The 19,452-nt window shown below is 38.5% G+C and overlaps 1 protein-coding gene across 5 annotated transcripts in view; it reads right to left on the bottom strand.

Annotated features, from left to right (window-relative positions):
* Nucleotides 1-19,452, bottom strand: part of LOC105490497 (plastin 3) — an 87,143-nt gene that overhangs the window by 34,745 nt on the left and 32,946 nt on the right. For 4 of the 5 annotated variants that reach the window (XM_011756225.3, XM_011756232.3, XM_011756227.3 and 1 more), the window contains exon 2: nt 4,293-4,373. In XM_011756225.3, coding sequence (XP_011754527.1) covers nt 4,293-4,365 — 73 coding nt within the window. In that variant the 5' untranslated portion in view covers nt 4,366-4,373. Of the gene's footprint in view, nt 1-4,292; nt 4,374-7,174; nt 7,259-19,452 lie in introns of all 5 variants that reach the window. The other variant, XM_071088902.1, reaches the window with a different exon arrangement.

Consider the following 19,452-nt stretch of genomic DNA (forward strand, 5'->3'; position numbering starts at 1 on the left):
TGGAAAAGTTGGATTTAAAAGTTCAATTTGGTTTGACCAACATATTCTACAAATTTTCTGCACTAAAGAAATGACAAAAGGAATCTATTTATCTAACAATAATGGGTTTACATACATACATACACAATCCTGAATGCCCATGAAAACTCACAAAATACTGATTTAAAAGACTTGGTCAAAAGACTTGGGCAGAAGAATTTAAACTATATTCCATCCTAAGATCTAAGCAGTAAAATCAAGCTTTCATTAGGCATTAAAACCTTAGAAAAGGCAGCTGCTAAACATCTCCAGATGCTTAGTTAAACATGAGGTTTGCCTCTCACAGCTTATACCTTTTGAGGTAGCTCACTGCAGCAAATATAAGAGGCAGTTTAATGAGTTCCAGCTAAGGGTAGACTGGAGGTTGCTGCGTTAGAGTTCACTGTACTAGTGGATTTCCAAAGATGGAGGTCAAGTACAGCAGAAGGCTGGACAAGTTTAGAGGGTGAGACCAGCTAATCAAAAATGTTTATCAGCCCTTTTCTGACTCAAAATTTCCAGCAGTTTGGCCATCATTTTTCCCCTGCTGCAACTCTTGTTTTAAAAATACATCTGTGTTCTCACACACACGTGTGCTCTTGCTTTTACCCATGCACCCACACATGTGTACTCCTCACTAGCTTCCACACCTTGGAAACATGGTTTTCCGACTATCCCAAGACCTCCACTTCTAATAATCCATATATAATTAACCAGATGGCACAATGAAAGAGCACTGATTAGTTTCATTTTTTTTAGATGGGCTATAGTTTTGTTTTTGTTTTAAGGCATAATTAAACAAATATGCACTGGTGTAGTTTTATTGAATACTAAAAGTAAATTAAACTAAAGCACTTTTTTTTTGTGGCATCATCCTGATGTGTGTGTGTATGTGTTTTATTTATTTATTTTTTTTTTTTTGAGATGGAGTCTTGCTCTGTCACCCAGGCTGAAGTGCAGTGGCACAATCTCGGCTCACTGCAAGCTCTGCCTCCCAGGTTCATGCCATTCTCCTGCCTCCGCCTCCCGAGTAGCTAGGACTACAGGCGCCCGCCACCATGCCCGGTTCATTTTTTGGTATTTTTAGTAGAGACGGGGTTTCACCATGTTAGCCAGGATGGTCTCGATCTCCTGACCTCGTGATCCGCCCGCCTTGGCCTCCCAAAGTGCTGGGATTACAGGAGCGCCCGGCCGAGTGTTTTTTATATACTAGAGAATATCAAGTAATTTGAAACAACTCAACTTCCCGGGATGAGAGGAGTCTGGTATAGCTACAACCACCACAACCAATTTTTTTCTTGCTTAGTTTGGTGGGAAACCTCAAAGGAATACACCCATACTATTCCTAGTCATTTAAGAAACCCCATTATTCTTTTATTTCAAAAGTGCTGAATTCGTGTTTAAAAAACCTCAGTAGTGAGTGCTCAGGAGGGAAAAAAGGCAAGGCAAGGTAAGTGTTTGCAGTACTAAAGCAACTCTGCAAAGATTTACATTACATGAATTTTTCTTTATGACAAGTAATCATCCAAATGACCACTAGCTTCCATAGCAAGATTAAAGGCTTAGAATGTAAAAGACAGTTTCTAGATGGTAAAATATTAATACCTAAGTGTTTTGAAAGATGTTATTTATTCTTCTTTAGAAAAAGTTATGTATTCCAGCATTTAAATTAAAATGGAAACATCATGAAGTACAAAAATTGATAACTAACGTTTCTGCTACTGGGAAGCACGGGAAACAATTGTTGAGAAAATTAAAATAATTATATGAGCTTGGAGATTAAAACTAAGCAGGTGCAGAAAGTGAGTGAAAAGAGAACTTTAAATTCTAATACTCAATTTATTGCTAGTAAAGAGAGTTTCAAAGCACTATTAATTGATTGAACAAAACCTATGATTAGCAGTAATTACAGAGATTTTCTCCACACACTATGATTTTGCTGAATTTCTAAGGAGATAATCAAGGCTATTATTGTTAATAGATGGGGAAAATCATCTAATGATTTCCATATTTTGTCGCAATCGAACTGAGACAAAGTAGTCTTTCCTATTCTCTGCCAACCCACCCCCACAAAAAGGAAAAACTGTCCTTCACAGGATAATAAGTTATAGAGCTTGTTTTTAAAATAAAGTGTCCCTGAATTAGGAAAAAAATTTCTGTAACACCTTTGACAGTTGCCTCAGGGTTCTGTAACTAACAACAACTTAAAACTACAAAGATTTTTTTAAAGAAAATCGAAAGACTGCTGGATCCTTAAATGAGTTTCTAAAAGATGGAGTACACACAAGCATTATTATGCTGAAAAATACATATAAATTTTATATGCTACAATTTAATGGCAAAAACCTTTCATAATAAATTCCACTGTAATGAAAATCTTCACAACAAAGGCCCTCTGAATGTATAGTTGATAATGACAAAAATCCCAGTACATCAAAAGGCTACATGTATATAGTTCCTTGGGTTTTAATCAGTGAAATATTTACTGAGAGCCTAACGTGTGCAACACTATGCTAGATACTGAGTGGACACTACAAAAGAATAATATTCACAACAGGCAGGAATTCTGGATTCCAGAATTCTTTACAGCATATATAGTAATAAGAGCCTGAGTATGTTAGGAACATATGCCTGGCAGGGGCGCTGGCAAACTGTACGCCTATCTTAAACTCTACTTAAACAATAGCTCCACATGACCTTTTCTTGCAGTCAAACTTCTCATTGATTCCTTACTTAATACAATTTAACTGCTTCCACTATGAAGATGATTGGTCAATCCTCTTTATGTCATTAAGCTTTTAAGGGACAATGAAGTTCTTTTACTTGTAAAATGTATTCCAAGTCTCATCAGGTAAATAATATCTGAATTATCTTTAATTTTTAAGGAATATTGCACATAATTATTTCCAAGATGCTGCATGTGAGGACAAGACCTGTATTCAGCTTTTACTTGAGGAGATGAGTACTTAATAGGGCATGGTGTCTACTCCGAAATTCTATTCATAAAGAACAAATTAAGCTGCTGCTAATGTTGAAAGATGAATATAAATTTTAAAAAAGGTTCAACAAATGCACTCCTAAAACAATTATAAGACTATTTTGACAGAATGAGAGACATTAAAAAAAAAAAAAAAACTCTTGCAGCCAAGAATTCACTTGCTGTTATATATTAAACTATGTAGCATTTTTCTTACAGTAAGTGGTATCCATGGCAAGTTAATTAACTGCTATTTTTATACACACACACACACACGCAATCATGTTAGATTCAGGACTATTCAGTTTTTTCTAGTTAAAATTTTGATGGGATTATGAATGGTCACTCTGGCTGGGGTCACTATTCTTCCCAAGGTACACTGCTGCTACTGAATGATTTCATAGAAAATGTTGATCATAAATATATGGGAACAGAAGTGGATATTTCCTCATTTTTCACTAATGGGATTTTCAACACAGGTCTAATGGCAAATTCTGATTTATATAACAAATCATTATATGAGCTAATTCTGTACCTTTTAGTCAAGGAGATACCAAATAATAATAATCTACCTCTCTAAGCACATGCTGATTCATGTATTTACATAAGTAGTCTGTTCTTACCCTGTTTTCTCATTACTGTCTATAGACTTGACCTGAGCACTAAAATTTGGAATGTAAATATTCCATATTTATATTCCATAGCTGCTCAATTGTAAGGCATGTTATATGATGATAAAGGATAAATCAAATGGCATGCTATGCCTTCTCATCTTATACTGAAGCTATAATTTAACATGGCGAGGTAGAACGATCTGCATTATCCAAAGGCTCAGAAAACCCATAAAAAAGGCAATAACGCCAAACTAATTAGGGAAGGGTAAAACATCATCTAATGTTTTCGAGGGTCACATATCCCTTTGAGAATATGGTGAAAGTTTCAAACCTCTTCAGAAAGATACGAGATACAAAATATAATAACTAAAATTTGGCATGGAAATTTCAGGAACCATACATAACAGTCAACCGTTAAGGATTGGAACTGTGGTCTAAAAAATTTGACCATATTAAATACTATATAAAATTGGAAATAATATCAGCTACCACTCTTGACCAAATAAATAAATAAATAAATAAATAAAACAATTTTAAGTATAGCTTCCAAAACTTTATCTCATCTATTTTAACTATGTTGCTGTAATGTTTTTGATTAACCATTCACGTGATATTTTTAGAGAAATAACTTTGGGACCAAATAAATATTGCTTCCCTATAGTTTTACTACAAAAAATACTCACCAACTTTTGCAAAGGCCTCTTTGAGTTCATCAAGTTCATCTTTGGAAATCTGAGTGGTAGCCATCTCATCCATTTAAAGATCTAAAGAAAAACCGAAAAGGTTTCAGATTTAAAATAATTGTGATAAATATAAGCACTCTTGCTAAGTTCTCATCTTAGGGATAATTTAAACAGAATTTCAAACTACTAAAACAATCTGAATAGGTTACCATGTCCCTATGTACAGCTTTAATAAAGAAAACAAACAAGTGAGAAGTCATCACTTACCAAAATTTATTGAGAAAAAATATTTCTGAATTTTCCTTCTAAGGACAAAATCTTAAATTACATTCAAAAAGTTTAAGGAAGGGCCAAAGTACCTAGCAGTGACAGGAAAAAGCTACATAATAGAAATTCTTGGTTATACGAGCCAAAGCTAAAGGTCAAAATTATGTGACAAATGATTCACGGAAAATATCATTTTCCTATTAAGCCACTTTAGAATCATTCACTGTGAAAACACTGATTTTCAAAGAGCACACTGACACCTATCAATCACTCTCATTAAAGGAGAAATAAAGAGGAAACAAAGCAAATTATAGTTGGTTTTGATATAAAAATGCACATGTGTGCTAATATACACATTCTTATGCATGTAAATTATTATATTATCTGAGTATACACCCTTTCCAATTTGGCCTTATTGATCTATTTAACTAATAGAACAAAGGTTGGCAAACTACATATGGCCTGTGGGCCAAAACTGGATCACCAGTTGTTTTTGTATGACCTCAAGCTGGATATGGTTATGAAAGGAAATTTTTTGCAGTCAATTTTGATGATGGGGCACATTAACTTTGAACCCAATTAAGTGAAATGTTATCCCAGAAAAAAAAGAATTCTGTTCTTCTCATCAGAATTGTATTACCAAAAAATTATACTCAATTATTATATTTTGAATTTTGTCAATAAAAACTTTTAGAAATAATATATTATATCCTTGATATTAATATCATAATATTCTTGATTTTACCTCTTGGCACACAATATTTATGATCTGAACCTATATGGAAAAACCTTGCTGATTCTGGCAATAAAGAGAGGAGGTCTGTATCACAGTAGATAATTTCCAAATACAAACCTATTATAACAATAATTTTGGATGAAGAAAAATGAAAATGATTACATGTTGCTTTCTCCTTTTTTGCTTTGGGTTTTTTCTCTCTTCTGATTTATTTTTTTGGTAGACTTTATTTTTCTTTATTTCTTTTTCTTTTTTGTAAAGACAGGGTCTTGCCACCTTGCCCAAGCTGGTGTCTAAGTCCTGAGCTCAAGGGATCCTCCCACCTCGGTCTCCCAAAATGCTGGGATTACAGGTGTGAGCCACCGTGCCCGGCCAATAGACGTTATTATTAGAGTAGTTTTAGTTTCACAGCAAAATCAAGCAGAAGTTACAGAGAGTTCCCATATACAGCCACATGTTGCTTAAAGACAGAGATGTGTCGTGAGAAATGCATTGTTAGGTGATTTTGCCATTGTGCAAGCATCACAGAGTGCACTTACACAAACCTAGATGGTATAGCTTACTACACACATAGGCTATACGGTATGGCCTATTGCTCTTAGGCTACAAAAGGCACAGCAGGTTACTGTAGTAAACACTCTAGGCAATTGTAACACAATGGTATCCGTATATCTAAACATAGAAAACATACAGTAAGAATATAGTATAATCTTATGGGACTACTATCAGATATTTGATCAGTCATTGACCAAAACATCCTGTACCTGAGTGGTACATTTGTTACAACTGATGAACTTACATCATTACCACCCTAAGACTCTGGTGAATATTAGGGTTCACTCTTAGTGTTGTACAATTTGTGGGTTTGGACAAATATATAATGACATATATCCACCATTACAGTATTACATAGAGTAGTTCCACTGCCCTAAAGATGTTGCCTTTCCAAAAAAAGTAAACTATGGGTTAAATTTCACAAACTATACAAAATACATTTTGAGATCTTATATTTATCCCTTTTAGACATTTTGTTAAAAGGCAACAAATTACTCACCAACTCAAGTTTTGGCCAAGAAGTGTAATGCTCGGTATAAAGAGGTAGGGGCTGGAAGTGGCAGGGAGGGATTCATAAGAGAGCTGGGCCACATCTATCTTTTTCACAGAATTGTTGCTATTTCTAGAATTTATCAGAGCCCCTGGCACATAGTAAGGCACTCAATAAAACAGAACTTTAATAAAATTAATCCCTTCAACAACTATACACCAACTACTATTAATACATTATACAAATTCATTTGCATATTAATATCCTGAACCCTCACAATAGTCCCAGGAGCTACATATTCTAATCTCCTTTTTTTCTTATTAGAAAACCTGGACTCTCAGGACTGGAATTCACACTCAGGTTTCTCAAATCCTGGAGAAGTTTTAAAATGACCATATGATGCTATTAGCTAAGTTTTTACCATAATGTAACAGACACATGTAGTGACTGGTGTTTTAAAAATTAAATAAAACCATCAGCCGGACGCAGTGGCTCACGCCTGTAATGCCAGCACTTTGGGAGGTGGAGGCAGGTGGGTTGCTTGAGGTCAGGAGTTCGAGACCAGTCTGACCAACATGGTGAAACCCCGTCTCTACTGAAAATACAAAAAGTAGCCGGATGCCTGTAATCCCAGCTACTCGGGAGGCGGAGTGAGGCAGGAGAATTGCTTGAACCTGGGAGATAGAGGTTGCAGTGAGCCGAGATCGCACCACTGCACTCCAGCCTGGGTGATAGAGTGAGACTGTTTCAAATAAAATAAAATAATATAAAATAAATAACACTAGACTCTTAAAAAAAGATATAAAACAAAGCTCGCCTATTCATTTTTTTTACCTATGATATCAAGATGCCACTAAAGATGGATAACTTCTCAGTAGACAGGTTGGATGAAAATACCTTTCAGAGTAATCACAGGATCTATGAGGAAAAGCAAGTTCGTAAGTTAGTAATGAGGTTAGGCTTTGTGGTTTTTGTTGTTGTTGTTTGTTTGTTTGTTTGTTTGTTGAGACAGGGTCTTACTCTGTCGCCCAGACTGGAGTGCAGTGGTGCGATCACGGCTCACTGCCACCTTGACTTCCCAGGCTCCTCCCTCTCAGGTGATCCTCCCTCCTCAGCTTCCCAAGTAGCTCAGACTATAGGCGTGGGCCACCATGCCTGGCTAATTTTTGTATTTTTTGTAGAGATGGGGTTTCACCATTTTGCCCAGGCTGATCTTGAATTCCTGGCTTCAAGCAATCCACCCACCTCAGCCTCCCAAAGTGCTGGTATTACAAGTATGAGCCACCACGCTCAGACCTGAAGTTAGGCATTTTAAAGATCAAGAATAAAAAGAACTGCAATCCCAGCACTGCGGGAGGATTGCTTGAGGTCAAGAGTTCGAGACCAGCTTGGGAAACACAGTGAGACCTTATCTCCAAAAAAAAATTTTTTTTAAAAATTCATAAGTTAAATGCAAACGAATAGTAGTAACTCTAAAAATATTCTGTTTCACTAATATGTTCAACACTCCCCATTACAAAAATACGACATAGGATTTATTCCAATTTTCTTCACACCTTTCAAACAATCATGTTTTCAATAAAAAATTATTACACATCTTCATGAATTATACCATGGAGAATAACGGCACAGAAAGTTTAAAAGTAAGACCATCTCAGAAATCTAAAACACGTGGCCTCTCTCCTGTACCTCTAAAGGTCCTTTTCAGTTTGGGCAGATTGTGAGCCAGTAATAATTTAAAGTATGTGGGTAAAAAACAACTAAAAGAAACCCATACAACTGAGCTTATTCTCACACTACCATATCACTTCTATGCAAAAGAAAATTAGGGCTGGGTGCAGTGGCTCATGTCTGTAATCCCAGCACTTTTGGAGGCCAAGGCGGGCAGATCACTTGAGCCCAGGAGTTCGAGACCAGCCTGGCCAATATGGTGAAACCCCGTCTCTACCAAAAATACAAAAATTATCCAGGAGTGGTGGTGCGTGCCTGTGATCCCAGCTACTCTGGAGGTTGAGGTGGGAGAATCACTTGAGACTGAGAGGTCGAGGCTGCAGTGAGCCATCAGTGCATCACTGCAAAAAAAAAAAAAAAAAAAAAAAAAAAAAGAAAAAAGAAAAAGAAATTAGATAAGATGGTTCTGGACATAAACCACTCCTCCCCCCGCCCCGCTTATCCCTGCTGACCAGTTGGGCTCTGATTAAATCCTGTAGACATCTCTTTCTTCCCAACATGCCCTCCCCCCATTTCTCAAACAATTTTACCAATATTTTAGGCATCTGCTATATGCCTAGTTCTTGCCCTCAAGGAATTTACAATCTGCTGAAGCAAACATGAATAATTACAATATGACACAGAGTGAATTAGTGACTGCAATAAAAGGGAAAAATATCCTTTTTTTTAGAAGAAAAAAGTCTCTAGAGACTTTAAGGATTATTAATTTCTTCTCAGAGTGGCCAGAAACGCAGTTCTTTTCTTCTTCCTATAAAATTAGCAAGTGCTGGCTCATGCCTGTAATCCCAGCAATTTGGGAGGTGGAGGCGGCAGATTGCTTGAGCTCAGGAGTTCAAGATCAGCCTGGGCAACATGGTGAAACTTGGCCTCTACCAAAAATACAAAAAGTTAACTGGGCATCGTGGGTGGTGGTGCATGCCTCTAGTCTCAGCTACTTGGGAAACTGAGGTGGGAGGACCGATTGAGCCCGGGAGGTAGAGGCTGCACTGAGCTATGAGCACGTCACTGCACTCCAGGATGGATGACAGAGCAAGACCTTGTCTCAATAAAAAAAGTAAAAAATAAAAATGAATTAAGAAATGCTTAGATCTCATAGAAATGATTTTAGGGCACCAGTTTACTCCAAAAATTAATCCAGTGCATTATAAATATATATATATTTTAAAATTTTCAAGTTTCTTCTTTCTTTTTTTTTTTTTGAGACGGAATCTTGCTCTGTCACCCAGGCTGGAGTGCAGTGGCCCGATCTCAGCTCACTGCAAGCTCCGCCTCCCGGGTTCACGCCATTCTCCTGCCTCAGCCTCCCGAGTAGCTGGGACTACAGGTGCCCGCCACCTCGCCCAGCTAGTTTTTTTTTTTTTTTTGTATTTTTTAGTAGAGACGGAGTTTCACCGTGTTAGCCAGGATGGTCTCGATTTCCTGACCTCGTGATCCGCCCGTCTCGGACTCCCAAAGTGCTGGGATTACAGGCCTGAGCCACCGCGCCCGGACCTAAGTTTCTTATTTCTAATTGCCTTTAAAAAAGCCTAAAGTGACTTTGCACATACAACTCAGATTTTCCATCTATTGGAGACATTAAAGAGACACACTTCAGTAAGAACAAAAAGAAGAAACTGGAACATGCACATATCCTCAAAACCGTATTTCCAGACAAGATTGTTTTGGGATAACAGAACAGTTTAATGCAGGACTTTCCAATTTAAATAAAACCCATATTCATTTATTGACAGTTATTTGAAAGGAAATAAAGAAATGCTACTCTGAAGTACCTGGGCCAAGACTAAAAAATATAAAGCCAAATTTAAAAAGCTCACAATATATGCTCTAGTAGATAAGAATTACAATTGTAAAATTTGCTATTTGAAGCTTAAAATAAAGTTGTTTAATGTAGATTTCTTTATGCCACTATGAATTAAAAAATGGTCTGTCCTTAACACTACTCACAGATACTTGATGGTGTCTTTAAGGAAATCAAGCAGTAAAGTACTATCTTGGGAGAAAACATCACATTAAGTAACTTGGGAATGACTAAAGATATTAAAAAATTAAAATCTTACAAATTAAAATAACAGAAGCTCTATTCCTCTTCATGGGGCATTCATTGCACTATAGGACTTTTTTCTCTTAAAGCTACTATAACATCCCGGATGGGTTCACAAAACAAAACACAAGATTTGGTATCAATACTGCCCTGTAGACACTTCATGTAATCTCAAGTACCAGTACACCAAGCTGTTGTACCTTGCCCAAGGAGGTAGTATGTTCTAACAGAAGAAAGACTGTGGGACGTGAAATTAGAAGGCATCGATTATTGCTCTGGTTCTGCTATTCCCTAGTAATGTGTCCATGAGCAAGTTTAATTAATCTGTCTCAGCCTAAGTTTCCTCATTTGAAAATAGTGATAATAATACCTACTTCCTCTAGGGCCTAATGAAGATTACAGATGGTATATATGACAGCACACTGTGACTATGAAGTATTACACAGCAACTTCAAATCCTTCATGAAAGAAAATAGGCAATAAATGAATGCCTGGGTTAATTTTGAAGAGCTGTATAAATAAATATAAGGCCTTAGTTATACTAATAGCCTTTTACATGGGATAAATGAAAAGTTATCTCATCTCCCTATAATTACTGACTACAGAGTATAATAGGTCTCTCTCATATATAAAAATTACAAGCCTTTGGTCAAAGTAATTTAAGAAGGATGGGCCTAAAGGAAAACCTGTCACTTTTTAATCCATGACTCAATTTGGCTCCTCCATAAGGCCAGTTTCTAAACACAATTTGAAGAGCAGACAGGAGATATACAAACAACCAACAATTTTTCTTTAAATAATTTAGGATCACTTTTCAAAATAGCTAACAGCTTGTCAATATTGTCACATTCCTCCTAATTTGCAAATTGTTTCACAAGTACTGGAAAAAGGTGAAGAGAAAGTATTACTTGCTGAATAAAAGTTTAACTCCAATTTCACAATATGTGATTTACAGGCAAAAGGAAAAAAACACTGATTTTCAAATATGTCCTCTTTCCCAGTCTGTCTTCTCACAAAAATGGACTTTATGTATTTGTTTTTTTTTGTTTTTTTTTTGAGACAGAGTTTCACTCTGTCACCCAGGCAGTGGTGCAGTCTCAGCTTAGTGCAGCCTCAATCTTCTAGGCTCAAGCAATCCTCCTGCCTCAGCCTCCTGAGTAGCTGAGACTACAGATGTGTGCCACCACGCAAAAGTGGACTTTATTTACATGATGAGAGAGAGGGAGAGAGAAAGAGAACGGACGCTCAAAGAAATAGAAATATATTTTTCCTCCATTTAAACTCAGCAGTTTTAATACTTATCAAAAATAAAACGTCCTGGAGTCTCTACACTTTTCTGAATTTGTTCATCTGCAAAGCACTTTAATCTGTCCCAAATTCTGTTTCCTCCCTAGCTCCTATGCCTGCCATTTCTGTAAAGGAAAAGGGAAAGCTGTAGAAAAAGCCAGCCCTCCTTCACTAAACATACAAGACACAGGAAAACAGATTTTCCAATAAGGGAATAAAACAAAAGCAAACAAAACCTTGTTTGTTTGTTTTTTCGTAAAAGGATATAGTGTACAACTGGGTATGAATTCAGGGCGTCACCCATACAAGAATCTTATGCCTATGAAGTCATCCCTAATTACAGAGTTTGACTAACAATACTGCAATTATGAAACCACTCCACCAGCTCATTTAACTATACATAAACCGTGAACACAGATCTTTGCTGAGAAAGGTGTACCTACAACTACCTGAAACTATTACTCAAATTCTGAAAGGTATTTGAAGGGGGAGGGGGTTGCCTATTTTATCTCCTAAAGCACTCACTCACTTTACGAATGCAGCTGACTGAATAATCTACTTATTCATCTGTGTCATTCAGTACCATGAGGTCCAGGAGAAAGGGAATGCACGTGGGAAACTCATCTGGGGGTAACCAACTTTGATCATAAACTTGATTTTTTTTTCTTGAAATTGAAAGGTAGCCAAAAGATAAAAACAGGATATTCACCATAGACTTCATCCCAGCCACTAGTATGGTAAATAGAATTGGAAAAGAGAAGCTCATCACTGAAATCAGAGATTGGGCAACACATACTTGAGCTCCTAAAATGAACAAGAAAGCAACAAAGAGGGGACAAAACATGGAAGAAATACATTATTTCACTATCAATGAAAATAAACCAAGTTAGCCACCACTATGTGTGAACAATTCAAGAATGATCAGAAAAGGGGTGTTGTCACCTTCCTCCATCCAAAACAGGCAGTGTTTTTGAACACCCACACTTTGCATACCTACCTTTACCAATAGAAACTGCCACCCTGCCAACTCCCTAGTTAGGTAAGTGAACAGCTCAGCACTAGTCTCTAGCTTGGATGGGTGTGCAATACTGTGGGCTAAAACTCACCTATTCATACTATGATTACTAAAGCTCCAGTCTCATGTTTCCTAATGACTTTAGAAGATTCCCAACTTGAATGTCTACCACACTCACCCACTTATTTATTTATATTCATCAAGCGTTAACTTAAGGCTTAGTATGTACCAGGCACTGTGTTGGGTGCTCCAGATAGAGACAATTAGGATCCAAATTCCCTTCTTTCTGGAAGAGCTTACTGTCTAGTGGGGGAAACAGATGGAAAAACAAAAATACAACATTAGTGCTATCATGCCATCATAGTCATATATACTAAGTGGTAGGTGTCAGGAAAGTTTTTTCCGAGGTGACGTTTGAACTCTGCCTTTGAGCACAAGTAGGATTTTCTCAGACATCCCCAGTAAGGGCATTCTCAGAGAGACATCACTCGTAAGGGTATTGTGCCTAGGGTTAGTGACAGACACACTTGCAGCAGCAGATCAGGGTCCAATTTGGAAGTGGCCAATGGAGAAGGAAAGTCAACGAGAAAGATTCAAGTTAGGAAAGTCTAAGTGTCTCCAATCTAACTTACTGCCACATTATTTTCCCTGTTTTTCCTAACTCTTTCTCCTGCCAAATCAGGTCTCATTTTCAACTTTCCCACTTTCCTCTGTCTCCAGACTGCAGTTTGACCATAAAAAACAAAGGGAGGATCAGTCAACCTCCAATCCCTCTGGATTCTTGCCTTGCAATCTCTGAGATTCTTTCATTGTATCTGTTTATCACCTCATGTCTGGCCTACTCCAAAAGCTTTTTATCAGATCTGCCTGCTGTTCTGTCTTCCTCCAGTGCAATCTTTACACTGCTAACCTCCTGAAGAGTAGACCTTATAAACATTCCATACAAAAGAAAGTCCCTTTTTAGTACAGCATTCAAGCCCCTATACTTTTCTGACTTGACTTCTTGCTAATGTCTGCACATCTTTCCAATGTTACTTCCCATTATATGGACTACACCCTTGAACCCAACACTCTCAAGAGACCTTATTCCCCAAACAAGCCATTATTTTCCCACTTCTTCCACTCCCTGGAGAGACCACTGGGTCTCTCCAGTGGAATGCTCTTCACCCATCTATCTAGACACTTCAAAAGCATATTTCAGGAAGTATCTTCAGATTGTCCGCACCCAAGATAAAATTTATCTTCCCAGTACTCTCACGGAACTGTGTTTCTTCTATTACAGCTGGTCCTGGATTCTCCTCTATCAGTACCTTTTGTTTTATCCTGGTCTCTTCTGCTTTTTCTGTCTCCCATTAAAAACTTCCTGTCTCTCTATCTGCTTCTCAAGGTTAGAATACGTTCCTCTATTTTTCCTCTCTCTCTATCCAAATTCTACTCACCCTTCAAGCAAGGTTCAGAAGCCTCATCCTCTCCCAAAGCATGTTTCCCAATGACTCCATCTCCCACTGATCTTTCACTTCAACTCCCATAGAATTTAGAATCTTGCCACAAAATTTAGAAATTTAAGTATAGACTTCTCTCTATAGTTACATAAGTAGATATGAGGACAGTCTAGCTGGGACTTCCATTGTCCTACTTGGTTCAGTTTATCTACCTTCTTTACACAGATTCTTAAACTTGGTCAAAGAGAACAATCTTCCTCAGTAAAACAGAACCCTTCTTTCACGAATAGCACACAAAAACTTGTGTAATTCTTTGCTCTGCAAGTCTCATTTCAAGATTGTTTGTTTCTGGAGAACAGTCTAAACTTCACCTTTTACCCCCACTGCTGGATGTTGGTTACATAGGCATGGCTTAAAAAATACACCAACTGAGGCTGAGGGTGGTGGCTCATGCCTATAATCCCAGTGCTTTGGGAGGCAGAAGTGGGAGAGTTGCTTGAGGTCAGGAGTTCGGGACCAACCTGTACAACATAGCAAGACTCCTTCTCTAAAAAAAAAAAAAAGAAAGAAAAAAAATGTTAAATCAGCTGGCATGGTGGCCTGAGCCTGTAGTCCTAGCTACTAGGAAGGCTGGGGCAGAAGGATCACTTAAACCCAGGAGTTTGAGGCTGCAGTGAGCTATGGTTGCCTGCCTCTAAAAAAAAAAAAAAAATTAATACATAAAAAATAAAAAATAAATAAAATACTCCAACAAATTGCAATGTTTAGAAGGTAGTGAAAATTCCCAGTATTCCCAATACCCAGTGATCACGGCAATGAGAATTTGAAAGTTGAGAGGTCCGTAGAGTTCCATAACTTCATTCCCTAAATTGTATTAGGGAATAAACAAGTGCCTGGAATAGTCGTTGACTGTGCCCAGGACACAAAGTTGTGAAGCACAATTAAAAAGATGTATTTCTCGGCCAGGCGCAGTGACTCATGCCCGTAATCTCAGCACTTTGCGAGGCCGAGGCAGGCAGATCACAAGGTCAGAGATCAAGACCATCCTGGCCAACATGGTGAAGCCCCGTCTCTACTAAAAATACAAAAATTAGCCGAGCGTGGCTGCACGCTCCTGTAGTCCCAGCTACTCAGGGGGCTGAGGCAGGAGAATTGCTTGAACCCAGGAGGTGGAGGCTGCAGTGAGCCGAGATCGGACCACTGCACTCCAGCCTGGGCGACACAGCGAGACTCCGCCTCAAAAAAAAAAAAATGTGTTTCTCCAAGCATAGCTGGAAAAAAAAAAAAAAAAAAAGAAAGCAAAAGAATGTGTTGGAAGAAAGGTAATTAACTATTTTTTCCCTCTTTCCTTTTTTTTGTTTTTCTTTTTGAGATAGAGGTTTGCTGAGTTGTCCAGGCTGCAGTGCAGTGGCATGATCACTGCAGCCTCCAACTCCTGGCCTCAAGTGATCCTCCTGCTTTAGCACCTCCCACCCCCAGTAGCTAGGACCACAAGCATGCACCACCATACTTGGCTAATTTTTAAATTTTATTTATTTATTTATTTATTTATTTTTTGTAGGGACAGGATTTCACTATGTTGCCAAGCTGGTCTAAAACTCCAGGGCTCAAGTGATCCTCCTGCCTCAGCCTCCTAAAGTGCTGGTGTTACAGGCTTGAGCTGCAGTGCACAGCCAATTAACTACTCTTCCCAGAAAAACAAAAATAAAGAGACTACGCATTGCTTTGCAGAGAGAAGGTACAATGCCCAGTATAGCCTTTGGAAAATAACTTAAAAAGCTACTAACAAATATGACCATGATATCGAGAAATAAGAACAGTTGCCAGAAAATGCAGATAGTAACCCCCTCCAGCTAATACTAACTTGTTTTCATTACTTAAAAGGATAAGGGATTCACTTAAGCCTTGAACTAAAATAACCAAAACTTTAATTGTATAAAACATACAGAATATAGACAATTAGTTCAGTAAAGACTATAGAGAGTTCTGAAAGTTATTTATTTAAAACATTGGTGTTAAATTGGCACTGATCATAAAACAGGCAACATTCTGAAAAAAAGCACACAAATGCTTACTTTTTCCTGACACATTCACTCCTATATATGACAGGCTTCTGCTTCTCTGTATTAATACTGCTTAATTTCAGCCTCCTGAATGCTAAGTATTGTGAATGACCCCTCCCATTATATCAGTGCCAATAACTTAGTCTTAATATAAAACAAACACTCAAGTTATCTATGTGATTTACTTTTCATTTTAATATTTTTTTCCTTCAAGATTTTTCTCAAGAACAAGCGGCTTGGAATTTTGCTTGGAATTTTGCTTGACTCATTTTAGAAAACTTTCAAGGAATCTTGGTAAAGGACTAATTGTAAACGCGTAAGAGGCTATATACATAATTTTTATTTAATGATTTGTTGCTCTGAAAGTCAAAATAAGGGAGTCAAAACCTAAATGCTCTCACATGTGTCATAGGTTCCTAGTCCTTAAAGTTTAGGAAAGGTTGAAGCAGAAGGAAAAGTGGTAGAGTGTTTTATAGTGCATTGATTCTAGCACATCAGCATTATTAAAAATTGCTGCTGCTTCTTTTTTTTAGATAGAATCTCACCGTGTCACCCAGGCTGGAGTGCAGTGTCATGATAACTGAAGCCTCCAACTCCTGGGCTCAAGAAGTCTTCCCACATTAGCCCCCTGAGTAACTGGGATTTGAGGCACGCACTACCACACCCAGCTAATTTTTGTATTTTTTGGAGAGATGGGGTTTTGCCATGTTGTCCAGGTTGGTCTTGATCTCCTGGGCTCAAGTGATTTGTCCGCTTTGGCCTCCAAAAGTGCTGAGGTTACAGGTATGAGCCACCATGCCCAGCCAAAAATTGCTTCTTATAGTCAATGTGGCGAGCAAACATCTATGAAAGAAATAATCACCACGTATAGCAGACTTTACTTCGGAACGTTTTTTTTCAGGTCTAGCTCTTCTGTTCATTCTACTTAATATTTCAGCTGCAAATGGTACAACTAAACAGAGGACATCATTAGGTACCCCAAATAAAATTGACAGTATTTTCTCATGAGGCATTATTATATACACTGATTAGATTGTATAGTATCAGGAACTACAGAATAAAGTAACTGGCTCATGGAACATAAATTTGGATATATTTAGCAACTGTGCTTCTACAATTCACATAGAAGGCAATGAAAATAAAAGATCATAGAACAAAACCGTATCATGTCAGATAACATAATATAAAATTTCAGGGGCCGGGCGCGGTGGCTCAAGCCTGTAATCCCAGCACTTTGGGAGGCCGAGACGGGCGGATCACGGGGTCAGGAGATCGAGACCATCCTGGCGAACACGGTGAGACCCCGTCTCTACTAAAAAAATACAAAAAACTAGCCGGGCGAGGTGGCGGGCGCCTGTAGTCCCAGCTACACAGGAGGCTGAGGCAGGAGAATGGCGTAAACCCGGGAGGCGGAGCTTGCAGTGAGCTGAGATCCGGCCACTGCGCTCCAGCCCCGGCGACAGAGCGAGACTCCGTCTCAAAAAAAAAAAAAAAAAAAAAAAAAAAAAAAAAATTTCAGGGATACTTGTAAAGTAACATGAAAAACCTTACTACTATTTCCATGACAAAATATGCTTCAAATTCCAAATCAATTGAGAAATGAACTTTAGAGGCTCTATCTGTGACTGAAGGCTAACTCTACCCTTTATCCAACTCCAAGTAGCTGCCTACCTATAACTATAATTTGGCCTTGGATATATCTAAAACCTTTAAGGAGACTTAAACTTATCAGTCTACTCTTTAATGTGAAGAGATGGCTCTGTTCTGCACGTACACTGCTCCAATAACCCCTGTGGATGCATAAGAAAAATATAAAGGTTTATTAAGAAGGGTGCGGAAGAGAGATGAGAGCAGAAGAGTTATTTGCAAAGTCATGCATGGGGTTAGACTAAGCCATTTTAGCCCTCTTCTACCACTGTAATACCCACAACCAATTAAGCCATCTTCAATTTTCTGTTTGTATTATATTATATTACATTATATTACTATTATTAGCTCTGAGACAGAGTCTTGCTCTGTCGCCCAGGCTGGAGTGCAATGGCATGATCTCGGCTCACAGCAACCTCCACCTCTTGGGTTCAATTGATTCTCCTGCCTCAGCCTCTCAGGTAGCTGGGATTACAGGCCCCCACCACCATGCCTGGCTAGTTTTTGTAGTTTTACTAGAGACGGGATTTCACCATGTTGATCAGGCTGGTCTCGAAGTCTTGACCTCAGGTGATCCACCCGCCTCAGCTTCCTTAAGTGCTGGGAATACAGGCGTGAGCCACTGCGCCCAGGCTTTTTATATTATTATTATTATTTTGGGACAGAGTCTTGCTCTGTCGCCCAGGCTGGAGTGCAGTGGCTCTATCTCAGCTCACTGCAACCTCCGCCTCCCGGGTTCAAGCGATTCTCCTGCCTCAGCTTTCGCAGTAGCTAGCATTACAAGCATGCACCACCGCATCTGGCTAATTTTTGTACTTTTAGGAAAGACAGGGTTTCACCATGTGGGTCAGGCTTGTCACGAACTACTGACCTCAAGTGATCTGCCCACCTAGGCCTTCCCAAACGTTGGGATTACAGGCATGAACCACTGCGCCCAGTCTTGTATTATTTTAAAGGCGATGCATCATAGGGTCATAGTTGCTAACCAGTTCCTCCCCTTCCCCATATTCCTATAGCCCTTTTCAGCTTTCAGTGTGATTACATCTATTTCTTTCTCTATCTCCTCCATGAGCCTGTGAGCTCCTTGAAAGCACAGTTGGTATCTTATTTGACTTTGTATCTTGGTTCACAACAAGCACCTACCAAATGTTTGTTCAATAAATAAACTTCCATGGAGGTGAGTAGGGAAAGTGCACAGACCTACACATCATGCAGGCTATATAGTCCTCTCACGTGGTTTTAAAAACACATACTCTATTGGAGAAAGCTATGAACAAAATAGTCAAGATCAATAACGTCCTCACATTCTTCACATCCAATTGGCCTGTTATCATGCCTTAACTACCCTTGTTCAATACTTCAAGATACTACAAGACTCTTCAAGATGTTTGTGACCTGTCCTTTGAATTTAGCTGAAAATCAGACAGAAATAAATCTTTTCAGAAGCAGTTTTCACTTTCAATCATTTCGGCATTCAAGCAGCACATTTAACCTTTACAGTCATACACATCATGCGTACATCATGTTTTGACAAGCCTGCAATTTATAGATAAAAGTTAACATTTAGAAGTAAATATAAGGAGTTAAAGACCAGCCTGGCCAATATGGTGAAACCTCGTCTCTACTAAAAATAAAAAAATTAGCTGGGCATGGTGGTGGGCGCCTGTAATCCCAGCTACATGGGAGGCTGAGGCAGGAGAACTGCTGGAACTTGGGAGGTAGAGGTTGCAGTGAGCCAAGATCAAGTCACTGCACTCCAGCCTGGGCAACAGAGTGAGACTCCATCAGAAAGAAAAGAAAGAGAGAGAGAAAGAGAGAGTGAGAGAGAGAGAGAGAGAGAGAGAGAGAGGAAGTAAAGAAATACAAATTGCCCAAAACTAAAGGTC

The sequence above is a fragment of the Macaca nemestrina genome, chromosome X (genome assembly GCF_043159975.1).
Source record: "Macaca nemestrina isolate mMacNem1 chromosome X, mMacNem.hap1, whole genome shotgun sequence".
Taxonomy (NCBI): domain Eukaryota; kingdom Metazoa; phylum Chordata; class Mammalia; order Primates; family Cercopithecidae; genus Macaca; species Macaca nemestrina.